Source organism: Nelumbo lutea, chromosome 7, assembly GCF_056320005.1.
Source record: "Nelumbo lutea isolate HS-2025 chromosome 7, American lotus-T2T, whole genome shotgun sequence".
Classification (NCBI taxonomy): Eukaryota; Viridiplantae; Streptophyta; class Magnoliopsida; order Proteales; family Nelumbonaceae; genus Nelumbo; species Nelumbo lutea.
This window is the reverse complement of record NC_142690.1, coordinates 46,392,147-46,410,687: the sequence shown is the minus strand read 5'-3', so window position 1 is coordinate 46,410,687 and position 18,541 is coordinate 46,392,147. Positions and strand designations below refer to the sequence as shown.

At 37.6% G+C, this 18,541-nt stretch overlaps 1 protein-coding gene across 4 annotated transcripts in view; it reads right to left on the bottom strand.

Moving 5' to 3' along the window:
- Window positions 1–18,541, bottom strand: part of LOC148846253 (putative LRR receptor-like serine/threonine-protein kinase At1g56140) — a 130,388-nt gene that overhangs the window by 70,708 nt on the left and 41,139 nt on the right. For all 4 annotated transcript variants that reach the window (XM_088954469.1, XM_088954468.1, XM_088954466.1 and 1 more), the window contains exons 6-17: window positions 10,665–10,736; window positions 9,895–9,966; window positions 9,263–9,334; window positions 9,071–9,142; window positions 8,884–8,955; window positions 8,732–8,803; window positions 8,574–8,645; window positions 8,344–8,415; window positions 8,170–8,235; window positions 7,561–7,623; window positions 6,056–6,100; window positions 5,824–5,885 (exon numbers count right to left, since the gene is read on the bottom strand). In XM_088954469.1, coding sequence (XP_088810595.1) covers window positions 5,824–5,885; window positions 6,056–6,100; window positions 7,561–7,623; window positions 8,170–8,235; window positions 8,344–8,415; window positions 8,574–8,645; window positions 8,732–8,803; window positions 8,884–8,955; window positions 9,071–9,142; window positions 9,263–9,334; window positions 9,895–9,966; window positions 10,665–10,736 — 812 coding nt within the window. The remainder of the gene's footprint in view (window positions 1–5,823; window positions 5,886–6,055; window positions 6,101–7,560; window positions 7,624–8,169; window positions 8,236–8,343; window positions 8,416–8,573; window positions 8,646–8,731; window positions 8,804–8,883; window positions 8,956–9,070; window positions 9,143–9,262; window positions 9,335–9,894; window positions 9,967–10,664; window positions 10,737–18,541) is intronic.

The window sequence follows — 18,541 nt, the reverse complement described above, 5'->3', positions numbered from 1 at the left end:
ACCCATTCGCAACCTTTTTGGCGTCCATACGATGGATTCTACCATCCCTTTCACCCATGACTTATACGGATGCTATGTTGGACATAGATTCCTTGAAGTGGGTAGATGCCATGAAAGCCGATATGGACTCGATGGAAACCAATAAGGTCTGGACTCTCGTAGATCCATCCCCTAGGGTGAAAGCAATTGGTTGCAAATGAATCTACAAGAGGAAGAAGGGCCCTGATAGGAAGATTGAGACCTATAAAGCTCATCTTGTAGCGAAGGGGTACACTCAGAAAGAGGGATTCAATTATGGAGAAACCTTTTCATCAGTGGCCATGCTTAAATCCATACAGATCCTGCTAGCTGTAGCAGCACACTATGACTATGAAATTTGGCAAATGGATGTCAAAACTGTATTCCTGAATGGAGATCTTATTGAAAATATCTATATGCAGCAACCACAAGGTTTCATTGTTGCGGGTCAGGAACACATGGTGTGTAAACTTAACCGATCCATTTATGGACTTAAGCAAGCTTCTAAATGTTGGAACATCCGATTTGACTCTACTGTCAAACAGTTTGACTTTGAGCAGAATCCGGATGAACCCTATGTTTACAGGAAAGCAATGGGAGATAAGGTTACGTTCTTGGTTCTGTATGTAGATGACATTCTACTCATTGGGAATAATGTAGGAATGTTAACTATGCTGAAGGTATGGCTTTCACAGCAATTCTTCATGAAAGATCTTCGAGAAGCCTCTTACATCTTAGGACTTTGACTCTATAAAGATAGATCGAAAAGGATAATAAGATTATCCCAATCTGCTTACATTGACAAGATTGTCAAAAGAAACAGCATGGAGAACTCCAAAAAGGGATTTGTCCCTTTCAGACACGGAGTCACTCTCTCCAAGGGTATGTCTCCCAAGACCCCTAAGGAGATTGAGGGCATGAGAGAAGTTCCCTAAGCCTCATCCATAGGGAGCAGGGTATGTCTCCCAAGACCCCTGAGGAGATTGAGGGCATGAGAGAAGTTCCCTAAGCCTCAGCCATAGGGAGCATCATGTATGCAATGTTGTAGACTCGGTCAGACATTGCTCAGGTTGTGAGTGTGGTAAGTAGATACCAGTCAAACCCAGGACAGAAGCATTGGACAGCTATAAAGCACATACTCAAATACCTTTGGAGGACAAAAGAGTTTTGTCTAGTATTTGATGGTATTTCACTACAGATCCTAGGTTAATGCCGACTTCCAATTAGACCCAGATGATAGAAAGTCTTCATCTAGTTACATCTTTACAATGGGGTCCTGTGCTATTAGTTGGAAAAGTAGCAAACAAGGGTCCACAGCAGATTCCACGACTGAGGCTGAGTACATTAAAGCAAGTGAAGTTGCCAAGGAAGCAGTATGGATGAAGAACTTCATTCAAGATTTAGGAGTAGTTTCATCCAGCACATCACCCATTCCACTGTTGTGTGACAACACTAGAGCCATTGCTCAGGCTAAGGAGCCCCGAGCCCACTCGAAGTCAAAGCACATCAAAAGGAAGTACCATGTACTGCGGGAGATTGTTGGTAGAGGGGATGTCCAGATTCAGAAGGTAGCATTAGCGGAGAATGTAGCAGACCAATTGGCAAAGCCATTGACACAGAAAGTGTTTGAGAAACACGTGGATAGTATGGGACTCCGACTTGTACCCGACTGGACCTAAGTGTAAGTGGGAGCTGTTAGACAGTGTATGCCCTTAGCTCCAATTAGATTGATGAACATTAAACAGTTATTGTAAATGAATAAAAGTACATAATTGATTCATGTTATATTTGGTGTGTTTCTATGTAATTACCCTTAAACTAGACACTTAAGAGACTCGTGTTAGTTTAGAATGTTTTCAGCAGTTGGATAGACCTGGGGAGGTTTATCCTGCCAAGGCTAACACTAATGTTCTGCCAAGTAGGTTGGGGTAGCTTGTCTCAACTGCCAGGGTTAGACCCAAAGCACATGTAGTGTGTGTTTGTTTGAAACACTGAACCCAGACCAATTTCCAGTTATGCCCTGGACCTTGGAGACTGGTGGGCAAAATTGGAAAATTACACCTAACCCCTAGACTCGATTATGATACTGCACTAGGTGTCGGGTTAGGTTGTCTTTGATATGCCAATCAATGAGATCCTTCGGGGGTCAAAACCTGGGTATGTTGGGGCGGTCTGAGAATTCACTTGAGTGGGTTATCATAGTGACAGAATCAGCCCCTTTGTCGAGCAAAATGAATGATCGGGGACTGCACTCTCTCTGATGGAAACCAAAACTGCCGGCAGTCGATTTCAGTCGTGTTTGAGATTTGTTTTGCAAAATATATTCATATGAAAAAATATATATATTATGTTTTATGAAAATGTTTGCAAAAGGTTTTAATTCCCAAGATCCATCTAAGCATAAAGTGCAACACTGTACCTTGTAGTTGAGGGAGAGGTCATCACTTGTCGAGCAGTGTTTGATCATTAAGGGCTAAGAGGTTAAGTGTAAGACCATTTAGGGCTTTTATACCTAATGGGCTAATCTCACTTAAGAACATAGTCCTTGGGCCTTCATAAGATGGTTAGACCCAAGGACCATTTACTGTAAGTGTTGGGCCCATTAAGAGCCCATACTAATGGACTCAGGGGTTCACTGTTGTTTATTAGTGAATTCGACCAGGCTTTGTCACAGAAACTAGGCTGAACCCATATGGATTTTGTGAGATCAATGTTAGGGTCCCACGCCATACAAAGAGAGCCAAATTAGCCAGCAATTAAAAGGAAAAGTGAGCCTGCTAGTTTAATGGGCCTAAGGCCCATAATTAACTAGATTAATTTAGGCGAATTTGGGTATGGATATGGGCTTAGATAATAGGATAAGGGGATAATTCTTATCCACATAAGGAGTCCAGATCTTTAAGGCTTATAAAGATTTGGATTAGGAAGCTCCTAATTGGATTAGGAGAAAATGATCTTTAAGGCTTATAAATAGAGGGGGCAAACTGCTTCAGTCTTAACCTTTTCTGCTCTTAGTTCTCTCCCTTTGTTCTTGCCACCAAAACCCTAATTCAATCTCTAGTTTTTGGACTGATAGAGATCAGTTCCTACCTCTGGTTTTGCAAGAAAATCAGATCGGATTTCATGCTCACACTCCTTGCTTGATCCAAGCCGTTGGATTGTAGTTCTTGCTGAAGAACTACATTGCTGAACCTATTCATCTTAAGCTGCACCATGTTCAGTGGAAGTGGGTTTCGGTACCCTCTTTAGGCGTGAACACCTACGTTAGGAGCTACACGTGTGGGTTCCGTATCAGGTATTACTCTCCCTTTCTTTTGGTTTCAAATCTGGTCCGGATTGTTTCAAGAACGATCCTTAAAAAATGCAGTTTTTCTAAAACCGGGAATATGATTCTCGTAAGGGAGAAAAGAAATTTTTGAAATTTCGCTCAGCCACCCTGCATGGTTCGGCCATCCATATGATGGATCTCCCTTCCCATCAGAAAAACAGGGAAAGGTGTTAGGACCTAATTTAAGTGTGAAATGGTATGGCAAAGGGAATATTCTAAAAGGTGCACGAGGCATTTTGCACCTAAGGTGCAAGGTGCAAGGCAAGGCACACGCCTTTTTGAAGCAAGGTGCAAAATGAAGAAAAAAACAAAATGTTAAGAATATTAAACATAATATTAATTAAAAATATACTTAAATTTTAAAATAAATGCTTTAAAAAATCTATTATCTCAAATTAAGAACATAAATATAACATGTAAAACATATTCACAATAAAAATTTAAAAATAAAATAAAACATAACATATAAAACATATTCAAGAATGTAAAATTTTCAATCTCCATATTTCTTCCCAATTGCATTATTTCAAATAGCTAATGTGTTGTTAAACATTTTGCATTCCTGATTCTATGAGCCATCTTTGTACAAAGCCCCTTGAGGCAAGTCCAAATAAGTCCATGTTATCCCCACAAAAAATAATGATTTTATAATTTTAATCATAGGGATGTAGAATAAGTTGGTTGATTGCAAGTTGTATGAAGAATTTTCTCTCACCATTGGCAAAACTTCCGCTTAAGGAGGTTGAGAGGAAAAATGAGGACACTTAATCAAAGTTGATAATTGAGCCTTATCTTTTTGAAAATTGTACTTTTATTTTTTGAAAATGGGTGCCTAACCCTTTCCATTCTCATAACATAGTCCTAATCTAGTCTGATTAGCGATTAATTTTTGAAGTCATATAATTAGTTTTACAAAAATTTCCCCATTTTTAGACCAAATTGATTTGAAAAAAAAAATCCCTCTTTCTTTTTCTTTTCTTTTTTGGAAAAACTAGGAAGCAACTCCCATAGCCCCACATGACACTCATACCGTTGGATTGGATCCCCAAAACTATACAATAAAGATTTAAATTTCTATTGTATCGTTGAAATTTTCTGATATTTCATTAAGAACATCAAATTTTTTGTGAAATTATTTTCCTAATATAACAAATGGGGGATTCAATTATTGGACTTTTAACTTCAATATTTATATGATTCGCTTAGTAAATCACTACAATACAAATGAAAAAGAAGGCACACAAACACATAAGAAGACACTCAATCTAATTAAAACATATTGTCACATGAGACAGAAGTTAAGGTGGCAATTATATGACAAAAGTAAAGAAGAGAAGATGGCTAAAAGACTAAAAGAAAGATGAAGGGAGAAACTATTAAGTCTCTTAATCTTCTCTTATTTGATATATACAGTTGTTTGATCTAGTTTTTCTTTAACCTTAAATGTGCAATTACACTTTTCCAACCAATTCTATTAAGTTTTAACCATGGTTCACAATTTTTTATATGATGGAGAGTTTGCCATGTAAAGATGGGAAATTTCAAGGGTATTTTATTAATCTAACTAAGATATTTGGAAAATCTAAAAAATCAAGAAAACCATAGCAAAGAACTATATAAATTAAATAAGAGAAGATTAAGAAACTTAAATAGGTACCTTTCTCTCTGTCTCCCTTTTAATCACATATTCATCTTCTCTTCAATACATATGACATTTACTTTCTATTTTGATTTTTTTTTCTTTTTTGTTAGTATACATTTTGATTAGATAATCATTTTTTGTAGTTTTAGGCCTCTTTTTACTTTTTCTTTTGAATTATAAAGACTTGGTAAGTGAATCATATCAGAATAGTAAACCAATTATCTGATCACCAAATCTCCATTTCTCCTTTGAAAAATTATAATGATTCTAAATAAAATATTGGAAAAAAATTAATAATATTTTAAAATTCCTAACAAAAAATAATATTCTAAAATTTTAAGTCTTAAATGCATAGTTTTGTTAATGAAATTTGAAACACTGCCAACATATCAGCAGTATGTCAGAGATAATAGGGAAAAAGATTCTTGGAAAATTATGTATTGCCCTTGCCCCTAGAAAAATGGGAAGATTTTGAGGGGTATTCATCAAATCTCACCGATATTGCAAACCATGGATTTAACAAATCCATACTTTTTGAAAATTTTCCTTGATTTATTTAGATTTTCCAAGTATCTTAGTAAAATCAGTAATAGGGTTCTTACATGGCATCTAGAGGGCCTCTACATTTGACTTGGTTAGGAGACTATCTTATATAATATGCAAGTTTTTACAAGCTTATTTAAGTAAATGTCCTAAATCTGAAAGGGAAGATATTATAGCATATAAAGTTCAATATACAAAAGAAGAAATAATTATAAACTGAAACAAGTAAGCTATTATGAGAGAGAGAGAGAGAGAAAAGTGGGGGAGGGGGAGAGAGAGGAGTGTGACTTACAGCGTGGAGGCGCTCTATTGCATGGGAAATTTCGCTGAAGACAATTTAGCATTGGAAAAATGCTGTGTGTACAATGATAGTATTATAATCTTTGGTAGTAAACACAATAGATATCCTAGAAGAATAAAAGTGGAAGGGATATAGTACAAGATAAGGTGGAATGTTTTTTTAGAAACCATGCCACTGTTTAGGCAATGGTTTTAGATTTTGTATGAATACAACATAATCTCACCTGATATTTGAACTATCAAATATAAAGTTGTTTGACACCAAATTCCTACACATTTCAAAACAAAGGAAATTGCATTAACATCAATGGTATCACTCATACTACTAACAAAAAAGAAAGAATAAGGATTTTGGAATAGATTCTAGTTGTAGATCCAATCTGTAATAATCTGAAATAAAATAGAAAATAGAAGAGAAGAAGATGGAAAAGAGAAAAACAATGGAGGAAGAAGAAAATGGAAGAAAGGGAAGAAGGAAGAGAATAATTCGAAAATCTCTCTAGTCCCCCATAATTATCCTTTATTCTTTAATTGTAATGTGAGGACAATTACATGAATACCCTTAGTAGGGCGGCTAGCACTAAAACATAATTGTATTTTGGGCACCCATATATGGACATTAATGTAATTATGTTCTTTAGTATAAAATGAAGTGTTCTGGGTGTTAACAGTAACACACCCTCTTGTCCCGTAACCTCTCTTCTTTTTCCTCTTCTTTTCTTCTCGTAGAGAAACTGGTCCAGATGGGCCCTAGTGCTTTACTTTGTTTCTTTTTCTCTTATTTGTTATGTTAGTGTTAATGGGCCTTGTCCACATGGGCCTGTTAACCATCTTTTATTTCTTTTAACTGATTTTTTTTTGAAGATAAATAAAAAGAAATTTTATTGCTAAAAGGAAAAACAGTACATCATAACTAGGTGACAAGATGTCACCCCCTCTTGATTACAGAAATGTAAAGCCACAAAACAAAAAGAAACACCATTTCAGAAATAAGACAAATCTCAGCAATTCTATCAAGAATTAAGAGAAGACCAACATTAGTTGAAGGGGGGGTCTTGTCAAGAGTAATTTGACAACTATATGCCTGCCATAATCTGAAACAAAATAGAAAATAGAAGAGAAGAAGAAGATTGAAGATGGAAGAGAGAGAAACAATGGAGGAAGAAATGGAAGAAAGGGAAAAAGGAAGAGAATAATTTGAACATCTCTCCAGTCCCCCAAAGCTATCTTTTATTCTTTAATTGTAATGTGAACACAATTACATGACTACCCTTAGTTAGGGAGGCCAGCACTGAAACAATAATTAAAAATAAGAAAACAGGCCCAATAAATAAGGCCCACTACTCATAAACATAAAACATAAACAAAACTAAATAAAAGAAAGAAACTAAGGCCCATTCAGCCCATCATCTGTGCAATTCTGTTTAACTAAGTTGATTAAACCAACATCAGGTACCTTTAAACTAAAACTATTACAATACCTAGTAAATGTTTTTTACTACCTTTTAACTAAAATTACTTGTATTGTGTTATCTTCCACCAAATTAATAGTAAAACTATTAGCATCCATTGCAAGCTTCTAAAATATATTCTACCTCATTATAAGTGAAAAAAGAGGATTCTAGTGCCAAACCTGTAAAGAAGGCATGTAAAACAACATCTAATAACACCATATATTTTACTTAAATTTAAATAGTAAAGGGATATTCTTGAGCTTCTTCATACATACAGTTGTAGGTCTGATGTCACCCATGAAGGAAAGCTTCCTGAGAGTTGGTTATATGACAAATCACTGTTACCAAAAATAATAATAATAATAATTAGAACACATTTAAGCAAAACAAGTAAGCTTCTTGAAAATAATGACATTATATAGGCTTAATCAAATAGCTAGTGCTTTAAGTGCAGAAACCCTAATGCATCATTTGATGGTTTTCACTAAAGGAGAATTTCCGGATCAAGGCAGTGTAACACAATAAGTGAAAGTAGTAGTTAGATTTATAGTTTTGCATATTTAGTATTAAAGTATACAGGTCATTTGACTAGGTAAATTTTACCAAAGAAACTAATTGGCAAAAAAGTATACAAGTAATTTGACTAGGTAAATTTCACCAAAGAAACTAGTTGGCATTAATACCATTTTCCAAAACATGGACCTATCCCTGCTGAAAAGATAAAGAAGTTTATAATGATAAAATTCATTATAGGGTTCTTTCCATTTTATTCTGTCTTTTAAACACCATATGTTTGAACTAATGATAAGAGGCTTTCCTATATGCCAAAAGTGGGAAGTGCCCAAATCATACAAAGTTAAATGCCATTGGCCATAAGAACATACATATTGAGAAGACTTGAACTCTTTTGAGAAGGAAGAGCACCAAATAAACTATTGTTTCCGAGAAACCTGTTCATTGCAATAATCAAATGCTAAGTTTAGGAAAAAAGTAATCTCCAACAAGGGCTAGGGAAAGCCTCCCTCTTACATATAAGTGAGGGGAAGAGATAACCCTACAAGTGAGAGAGAGAACTCAAATTGAATAGAGAGCTTGGAATCTGGCCAGTTAGATTGTTGAAACTTAAATCCCTGCATATCAACTCAAAAAACTGAAATTAGAACATGATTCACCGATGTTATTCTTTCCTTCTTTTATTTCTTCATTTCTCCTTTCTCTCTTAACAGGAATGATTGCTGTAAGATTATTAACAAGAATATGTATCACTATGGAGAAAGTAATTACTTACAATCGTTGCAACTTTTCATACTCTCCAATGTTTGATGGGATGGTACCAGATATCATATTGTTTCTCAAAACTCTTTATAGAATAAGTGTTAATGTCAGTTACGAAACATGCATGTAAATAAATAAGTATATATTGCATGGATTAGGAGAATTTCTTACAATGTGGTTAAAGCCTTCATATCTTTAATGAAATCCAACGTAGAACTGACATTAGATAATTCACTTATTCTCCTATATAATAGTATCACACAGTTAGAAAACTAAATCATGTGTAAGAAGCAACCGGATTTTAGAATGACTAAAAGACTCACAGATCTGTTAATAAAGTCAAGTTAGAAAAGCTAGCTGGTATTGGACCTTGAAAAGAATTCCCTTGAAATCTCCTGCAAAAAGATTAACGTTATTAGTGAAATGCAGTTCAATGTAAAGGAACGTATACTACTAATACCCTATAAACAGTACAAAGATGTATTCAAAGACAAAATCATCTTAGATTACAATTCAGTAAGCTTCGTCCAGTTCCCAATGAAGTCAGGTATCTTTCCTGTAAAATTATTATCTGAAGCCCACCTGACATAGAAAAAGGTTTTCCAACAAAAACAACCATGCATCAAAAGGTATGTCACCACTCATTCAAGGAAAACAAAACACTATTAATTAAATAAGCTAGTAATAATTACAATGTCTTACATAATCCGCATGTTTACTAGGCTACCAAATGACGTAGGGATCTCTCCACTTACTCCAGAACTGTCTATGTACCTGTGAAGTCGAGAAAGAAAGAATCAAACTCAGGTCCAAATTTTCTTGGTCATTCTTTCACTCTGTCATTTTTTTCTTTAATCTTCTTATTGAATACTCTAGTGGAATTTAGAGAAATAAAAAATGCAATGCATATTTAATGCATAATTGTGATTGGAAAAACAGCTGATACTTCTTAACTATCATTGATAAGTATGCTCATGCTTGAGACATACTCACATGATATACAAAGGCTATAAACAAAACAACCAGCAGCAAGTTTTGTTAGGCTATTCACCAACAAAGCTTAAGCCCAACCAAGTATATGCATGCCAAATTTTACCATTGTTGCCATTTAACAAGTGGGTTAAGATAATTTCCTCAAGGATTTAAATTGGTACAACAGTTGGCTTGGCAAAGCCTGAATTCCTGAGTACAGGCCTCAAGCACATTAGTACCCTCAAGAGAGATCCGAGATACATACTGCTAGACTCATTGAAAAACCTCACAGTAGGAAATCAGATCCATATTTCTCTTTCTCAAGAATACAACATATGTACATGCACATGATTAATACTTACAACTCTTCAAGTTTGACTAGATTCCCAAATTGAGAAGGAAGTGCTCCAGAGAAATTATTTGAGCTAAAAGACCTATACAAAACACAATATTAGCATATAATCATCTCATTTACCAATAAATCTAAGCTCTTTTATTCATCTGTACTTTTTAGCATGACATATGATCCCACCCAACTCAACCTGATATTGTGCATGTTATATAAATAAGTGTACACTACATATTTACACTAGCATGTACATCTAAACTATATAATCAACCAAGATCCAAACCTATGCACAAATGTGTACAAACACAGACATACATTATGCATGTTATGTACATGGATCTTTTTGAAACTATGTACATTATATTTATATGTTTTATGTAATGAAATCTTTATGTATTTTTCTTTTATTTTGTTTCTAAAAAAGACTAGATCTTTCATGACTGGAAGAAGTGCAAAACATGAGGAAAAGAAATTCCAAGCACAACCAACCCAACCAAACCCAACTAATCCCGCCCAAATCCAGCCTGATTAATGTTGTATGTGGTTCATGCTGGGCTTGAATTGGCCTATTTGGGATTCGACCTTAGGTAGAACCAAAGTTTGAGGTCATTGAGTTCACCCTGGTTGCTCCTAAATCCAGCACCATGCATTCAAGTTGCAGCTGTAGTCAAATTGGGAACTTTCCTATTCCTAGGTTATCAACTTCAATTGGTTTTTCCCTTTTGGTTTTAGAAAACAAACACGTAGATACAGAAAAAATATATATATATGGGGATAACTTACAGAGAAGTCAGGTCCTTGAGGTTTCCGATCTCCTTGGGAATGGTTCCAGATAACGCATTGATTGCAAGTGACCTAGGATAAATGAAAAGTAAATATTAAAATAGAAAATGGTATATAACAAACGGAGTATCAGTATTAATTATTTCATAAGCTTGTCCAAGATAACCGTTAATATATAAAAGAATGTTTTATACTAAGTAGTATTTTCATTAAATTAAAAGGAAAAGAGGTTGCAAATTTTGTGAAGAGTTTTCACCATAATGAAATGCATTATTACTAACTAGAAAAAGCAAAGCAACTCCCATCCAACATTATGTTCCCATGTTATACATTCTAAGATGCCCATAAGTTAGACCAAAATCCTTTCTCAATTTTTTAAACTCTGAATGTGATAGTGCCCAATCAACAACCATGATCCTATGTTAGAAGCTAGTTTACATCTTGGTCATACTTTATCTTCAAATATCTGTTTGCCCGACTCTCTCCAAATACCTCATCTAATAGAAAAAGGGAGGTCCTGAAACATCTAGTACTTGTGACCTTCAGTTCTATGTGAGATTGCAATTATCTCCTCTGTTGATATGGGTCTTTCTTTTTAACTTTTTATAGTTTTAAGCCCCACGGTAGTTGGGATCAGCTACCAACACACGGTGCCAACAGCATCCTAACCATCCATTGCAGCCATACATCAGGAGATGTCTCCATGAATGACAAGGAAGATGTTCCCAATGTGAGGCTGCAGTGGCCAGTTAAGACAGGGTTGGTAGTGTTTTGTTGGTAGCACATCCCTACCCAATGGAGGGTAGCCACCATAAATTTTATTAGTAATAATCCAAAGAGATTCTATACAAGATGAAATTCCAGTTCATATTATAACAAGACAAGTCTGAAATTTCATTAAAAAGAAAAACAATACAAGATAATTATGTCTGTTAAATATAAGGAATGCCAAGGCCATCAAGGATGATTGCTTGGTTTATTTGGGAAGGGACATCCCCAATGCTTTCGAATAGTTTATTGGCCTCATGATCACAAGCAAGTTTAGCTAATATATCTGCCATACCATTCCCTTCTCTAAAATATTGAATAAAAGAATCATACAAACTTTGAAAAGAGTAGAAGTTGTTGATTACAGTTTTAGATGAAAGCCTTGTGAAGAAAAGAGAAGAAGTTGAAAGGTTTCAGTAGTAGGGAAAAAGAAAGGAGAAGAAAAGAGAGTGGGATGTCGCCAGAATTGAATAGATCTGGCCGCCAACCCCACTTTGAATCATATACTTAGAATAAAATAATGAAAGATTACAAAAATACCCTTAGTAGGGCAGCTACTTTAAGTAGTTGACCAGTCACAACTTAAAAACATAAACTAATGGGCCTAAAGCCCAATAACTTCCTAACTTAACAACTTAAAAATAAAAAATAAATCACTGGGCCCAATAACTTGAAATCGGCCCAACTCAACACTCCCCCTCAAGTTGAGAGTAAATGTCACACATTCCCAACTTGCGTAGATCATACTCCAGTTTGTTCTTTGCAACACCTTTTATGAGAACATCAGCAAGTTGCAAATCAGAAGCAATGTATGGAAGACAAACTTCCCCTGAAATCACTCTTTCTCTTATGAAATGTCTATCCACTTCAATGTGCTTTGTCCTGTCATGCTGAACTGGGTTGTGGACAATGTTAATTGCTGCCTGATTATCACAGTACAGCATCATAATTGTTACGGGTGACTGGGTGGACCTAGGTGCATGCATGAACTGGCTGAGGACACCAACAGCATATGCTATGTCTAGACGAGTCATAGAGAGATACAACAATCTTCCTACAAGCCTCTGAAATTGCTTCACATCCTTAAGAGGTTCACCTTGGCTGTCACCTAACTTATGGTTGGGGTCAATGGGAGAGTCAACTGGTTTAACCCCAATCTTTCCAGTGTCCTTAAGCAAGTCTAGGACATATTTCCTTTGGGAGATGAAGATACCCTTTTTTGATCGGGCAACCTCAATTCCAAGGAAGTATTTGGCAGGTCCTAGATCTTTCACTTCGAACTGAGTGGCAAGGAAGCCCTTCAAACTTTGAATTTCATCCTCCCAGTCACCAGTAACAATTATGTCATCCACATATACTATTAGGGCAGCCATTTTACCTTCTACCCTTTTTACAAACAGTGTGTGATCTGACTGACATTGCTTGTATCCCCTCTGCTGAACTGCAGTATGAAATCTGCTAAACCAAGCTCTTGGTGATTGCTTCAGCCCATATAAAGACTTCTTTAACTTGCACACTTTCTGTTCACTTCCTTGAGCCAAAAAACCAGGGGGTTGAGCCATATAAACTTCCTCTTCAAGGTCACCATTCAAGAAGGCATTCTTGATGTCGAGCTGATGTAGATCCCAATTCAGATTGGCAACGAGAGAAAAGTACTCTAATAGAGTTCATTTTGGCAACAAGGGCAAAGGTTTTTGCATAATCAACTCCATATACTTGAGTAAAACCCTTTGCCACTAAACGAGCTTTATACCTCTGCACAATTCCATCAGCCCCATGCTTAACAGTGAACACCCATTTACATCCAACTGGAACCTTACCCTTAGGGAGATCAACAAGTTCCCACGTGTCATTCTTATGAAGAGCATCAATTTCTTCCTTCATGGCATTTGTCCATTCTGGTACTGAGAGAGCTTCTGCCACATTCTTGGGAATAGGGATACTGTCAATGGAGGTAAGGAAGGCACGAAATGAATGTGAAATGTTCTCATAGGAGACAAAGTTGGAAATGGGGTGTTTTGTGGTGCACAACCTAACACCTTTCCTGTGAGCAATAGGAAGGTCAAGATCATTAGCAACAGGAAGGTCAAGACTATCATTGGGAGTCAAGTTACCTGAGAGGGTATGATCTTCCCCCGAGGAGTTTGATGGCACTTGAGGTACAGCTTCTGGATTCTCCATAGCTCTTGAACTTGGTTAGCCTTTATGACGACGAGAAAAAAAAAGTAAAGGTGGAGGATCAGGAAGAGAAAGGGGAGAAGGAGAAGGATTAGGAAGAGGAGAAAGCTGAACCAGTTTCTCCTCATGCCTACACTCCCCCTGAGGAGAAACAGGAAAGAAGGGCTCATCTTCAAAGAAGGTAACATACATGGAGACATAGAATCTCCGAGAAACAGGATCAAAGCAACGATACCCTTTCTGAGAGAATGAGTAGCCAAGAAATATACACGGGATAGCACGAGAGTCCAATTTCCCCAGGGTGGGAGATAGGTTTTGGACAAAGCACCGACAACCAAAAACACGAGGAGGGATAGAAAGAAGAGGGGCCTTAGGAAAGAGAAGTTGATGTGGGGCTTTGTACTCTAACCAACGAGAGGGCATTCGGTTAATGAGGTATGTAGAACAAATGACAGCCTCAAGCCAAAATCGTTTGGGAACATTCATGTGGAGTAGTAAACCCCGTGCCACTTCAAGGAGGTGTCAGTTCTTCCGTTCAGCCACACCATTTTGTTGTGGCGTACGGGCACAAGAGCTCCGATGAAGAGAGCCATGTGAAGCAAAGAACTCCGTGAGGTCACTATGAAAAAACTCTTTTGCATTCTCTGACTGGAATATTTGAATCTCGGTTTGAAATTGGGTGAAGACCATCCGCTGAAAATCTTGGATAATTTTTGGTACTTCCTCACGGGTTCACATTGGATATACCCAAGTGTATCTGGAATAATCGTCAATGAAGGTAATGAAGTACTTATAGCCACTCTCAAAAGGTAAAGTAACAAGGCCCCACACATCAGAATGCACAATGTGAAAAGGAAACTCATATTTACTATTTCTTTTAGGGAATTGAGTTCTACAATGCTTGCTTAACTGACACATTTGACAGGAAAAATTAGAAATAGACATTGACTTACACAGTTCTGGGAAAACCAATTTCAAGGTTTCAAAAGACAAATGACCCAGACAACAATGCCACAAATACATTTTACTCTTTTTGAACCGACTCATAGACTCTGTAACATGAAGGCCAGCCGTATTCTCCAACATGTAGAGTCCATCAACCATACGACCCCTACCAATCGTCCTCCCCGAGGCCAGATCCTGAATCACACAATAGGTAGGAAAAAAGTCACAGAACAGTTCAAGGAATTTGTAATACTACTGACTGAGAACAAATTCATAGGGAATTTTGGAACATGAAGAACATCAGAAAGAGTTAAGGCCGGAGGGAAGAGAGAGAGTTCCTTGACCAGCTATGGAAGTGTAATCCATCAGCTAGTCTCACTTTATCTCTTCCAGAAAGAGGGTGATAAGTTTGAAAATAAGAGGACATACCAGTCATTGGTTTTGATGCTCCATAATCGACGATCCATGGAGAGTCAAGGTTGTGTGAGGCAGCATGGAAAGCAGTGGCAGAATTACCTGATATGGATGCAAAAGAGGTGGTGGAGTTTACAATATCCTCCCTTGGGTCTGATCCAGAGTAGTTGTATTGGCTATGTGGTGTTTGAGGCACAGTAGAAGTGGAGGGCTGATTCTTTCGAGAAACCATATTTGCCATGTGGTGTTTCTTGGTACCTTGTTGCCCGAGTCTTCTAATTACATTTGAGCCTTGCTTCTTAGATAAATCCTGAACCCACTTTGGTTTCCCATAGAGATACCAACAAGTATCTTTGGTGTGTCGGGGCCTCTGACAATTAGTGCACCACAATCTTTCCTTATTCATGATTCTAGGTTTAGAAGTACTCAAAAAACACGGGTACACTGCCTTACAGAGTTGTTACAGTCCACAACTAGGCACTTGTTGATTTTCAGTTTCACAAAGAACCAAACACAAACACTGCAGTTGCAGTACTAGGATGTATGACCTACACTGTGTAGGAGTCCACAGAACAATATACGAACTGCTCTTGCAGTGTAACCAGATCTGAATGATCTACAGTTTTGCAACTTCAATACAGTTTCTCAACCAAGAGAAAAAAAAAAAAACTCAATAGAAACAGCAATACAAGTGGTGGCACACCACACCTAGTCGGCTGATATCCACTTTCCAGGACAGTTGAACAGTCACTTAGGGTCTAGGGTTCAACCACAGTCCCTTTGAGAGTTGAATAGAGCAACATACACTCAGAGGAAGGGGAACAGTCCCTACACAGATTTTTGGGACATTAACAGTCGTGCAAGAAGAGAGCCATAAACAAGAAAAGAAAAAAAAAAAGGTTTCAGTCCCTATGTCACCCGAACTGTGAATAGGTAGAACAGTCATGGATTCGAACTTCTCTTCAGGACAGAACCTTCCTTCGAACATCTGGGTTGGATTTCCATAGACTTCTTAGCCGAGCAACACCAGCTACCAGCACCTAAGGCTGGAAGTTGAACAGTCAGTAGCAGAACCCCTTTTTTCTGCGCCAAAAAGTTGAACAATCAGCTTTCATGTAGCAGAACCCAACTCGACAGTGGAGACAATCCACAGTACTAGAGAATGCTTCCTCTCCTTGTCTTCGAGCATCAGGACTATAGCTTCTATGCAGCAGTGCAGAGAGACCTCAGTTGGTTGTTTTCCAGGCCTGGACAGTCCTGCTCTGATACCATGTTGAGCAGAAGGAGAAGAAGGAAGAAGAAGAAGAGGCTACAGAGTTAAGGCCTCAAAAAACTTAGCTTCAGTCGAGTGAAGCTTTTGCATTTATACTATTCTGGCCTTACGTAACAATATGTCTACAGAATTACAAAAATACCCCTCTGGGTACTAAGTCTGTGAACAGTACATATATTAAACCTGTTAACAGAAGTGATGTGAGTTCTTCTGCAATGGAATTAACCTCCCTGTGAAGTCGCTATCGTAACACTGAGAAGCAGGACACAAGGGAGGTGGTAAAGACTACTCACTCACTTCCCCAAAACACTCCCCCTGTGAATGATCCTTTGAGAAAAAGGATGTGGACTCAAAAAAGGTGACATCCATAGGAACATACCGACTCCTAGAGACTGGATCATAGCAGCAGTACCCTTTCTGATTTTCTACATACCCAAGAAAAAACACTTCTTTGCCTTTGGATAGAGCTTCGAGCGGTGAGGACCAAGAACATGTGCAAAGCAAACACACCCAAACACCCTGAGAGGAATGTGGAACATCTCCCCCTTAGGAAAAAGGAGGTTGAATGGGGTGTTGAATCCAAGTATACGAGAGGGCACCCTATTAATCAAGAAGACTACTGTGAGAACTGCATCACCCCAAAACCGAATTGGAACAGTAGGTCATCATGCTTATTGCAATCTCAACAATGTGTTTGTTATTCCTCTTTGCAACAATCTACTGTGGAATGTAATAACTACTTTGATGGATAACTCCATACTCTAACAGATACGAAGCAAGGTTCTTTTCAAAATATTCCTTGGCATTGTTTGATCTAAACACCTTCACTTGTACCCGAAACTGTGTTAGCACCATCTGATGAAATTACCGAACCAAGGATGGTACCTCATCATGAGAACTAATTAAATAAATCCAAGAATACCAAGAAAAATCATCCACAAATAAAAGGAAATATCGATAGCCACCCATAGAAGGAACATAGTATGGTCCCTACACATCAAAAGCAGATTAACACCTTTTATTACTAGCTTTAAAGGAATGTCTACAATGTTTTCCAAGCTAACAACCTTCACACTCTCAACTGGACAAATTAACAGACTCAAATAGCTTTGGAAATAAGAAACGCAAAGAAGAAAAAGACAAATGACCCAAACAATTATGCTGAAGCACAATCTGACTCATAGACTCTAACTCAATATCCCTGCTAACATGATGACCCTGATGATGAGGAAGCACATTCAGGAAGTAGATACCATTCACTTCACGACCACTCCCAATCGTCCTCTTTGAATCCAGATCCTGCAAAACACAATGACCAGGAGAAAAAAATCACTGAGCAATTCAAGTTCTTAGTCAAACTACTAACAGATAACAAGTTAGTACTCAATTTGGGAACATAAACGACAGAGGTTAGGGAAATGGAATCAATAATCTTGATAGACCCCTTCCCAGCAATGGGAACATGAGATTCATCGGCTATGGAGACTCTGTCTCTACCAGAACAAAGTTGGTAAGAAGAAAAAATAGTAGAAATATGGGTCATGTGCTCTGAGGCTCTAGAATCTATAATCCAAGGAAATCCTTCCTTACCTGTAGTAGAAACATAGTTTGTAATGGCATGTGAACTACCAGTATGAGCAAAGGAAGTAGAATGTGCTCCACCAGAACCACCTGTACCTATCTGTCCACCTGGTACTGGATTAGGGCTGATTGTATCTCGCTGATTTAGGAACTACCCATACCTCTCAAGTTCGGCCCTCACTGCAGCAGCTGCAACAGACTCCAAAGTAGCTGTAGTAGGGGGGCCAGGTATGTCATCAGTGACTGCCATGTTAGCATTTCCCTTCTTGTTTTTAAGTCTATTCGGCACAAAATGAGGGTGAAGCTTCCAGCAGGTATCTCTTGTGTGTTTAGGCTTCTTATAGTAATCACAAAGAAAATCCTTATTATCTTCCTTCCTAATTTCACTGCCACCCCGATCTCCACTCTGTTTAGGCTTCACAATACTGACCACGGCTGATTGTTCAAAACTAGAATTCTTCATCATCACATTCCTCCTACTCTCTTCCCCTTATACAAAGGCATATGCCTAAGAGAGTGTAACATTGTCCCTGGAAAGGATATGTGATATGTCCCAGAAATTTGACACACAGTTCATAGACTCACAACAGAACCCAAGCCACTAGTACTTCAACAGGGAACTGGTATTCATTCAGAAGAAAAGAAGATCACTTACAGTAGGTCGGTTCTTCGAGAGACCGCCGGCTCTCCCAAGCACTCTCAAAATTCTGTAGTCAGC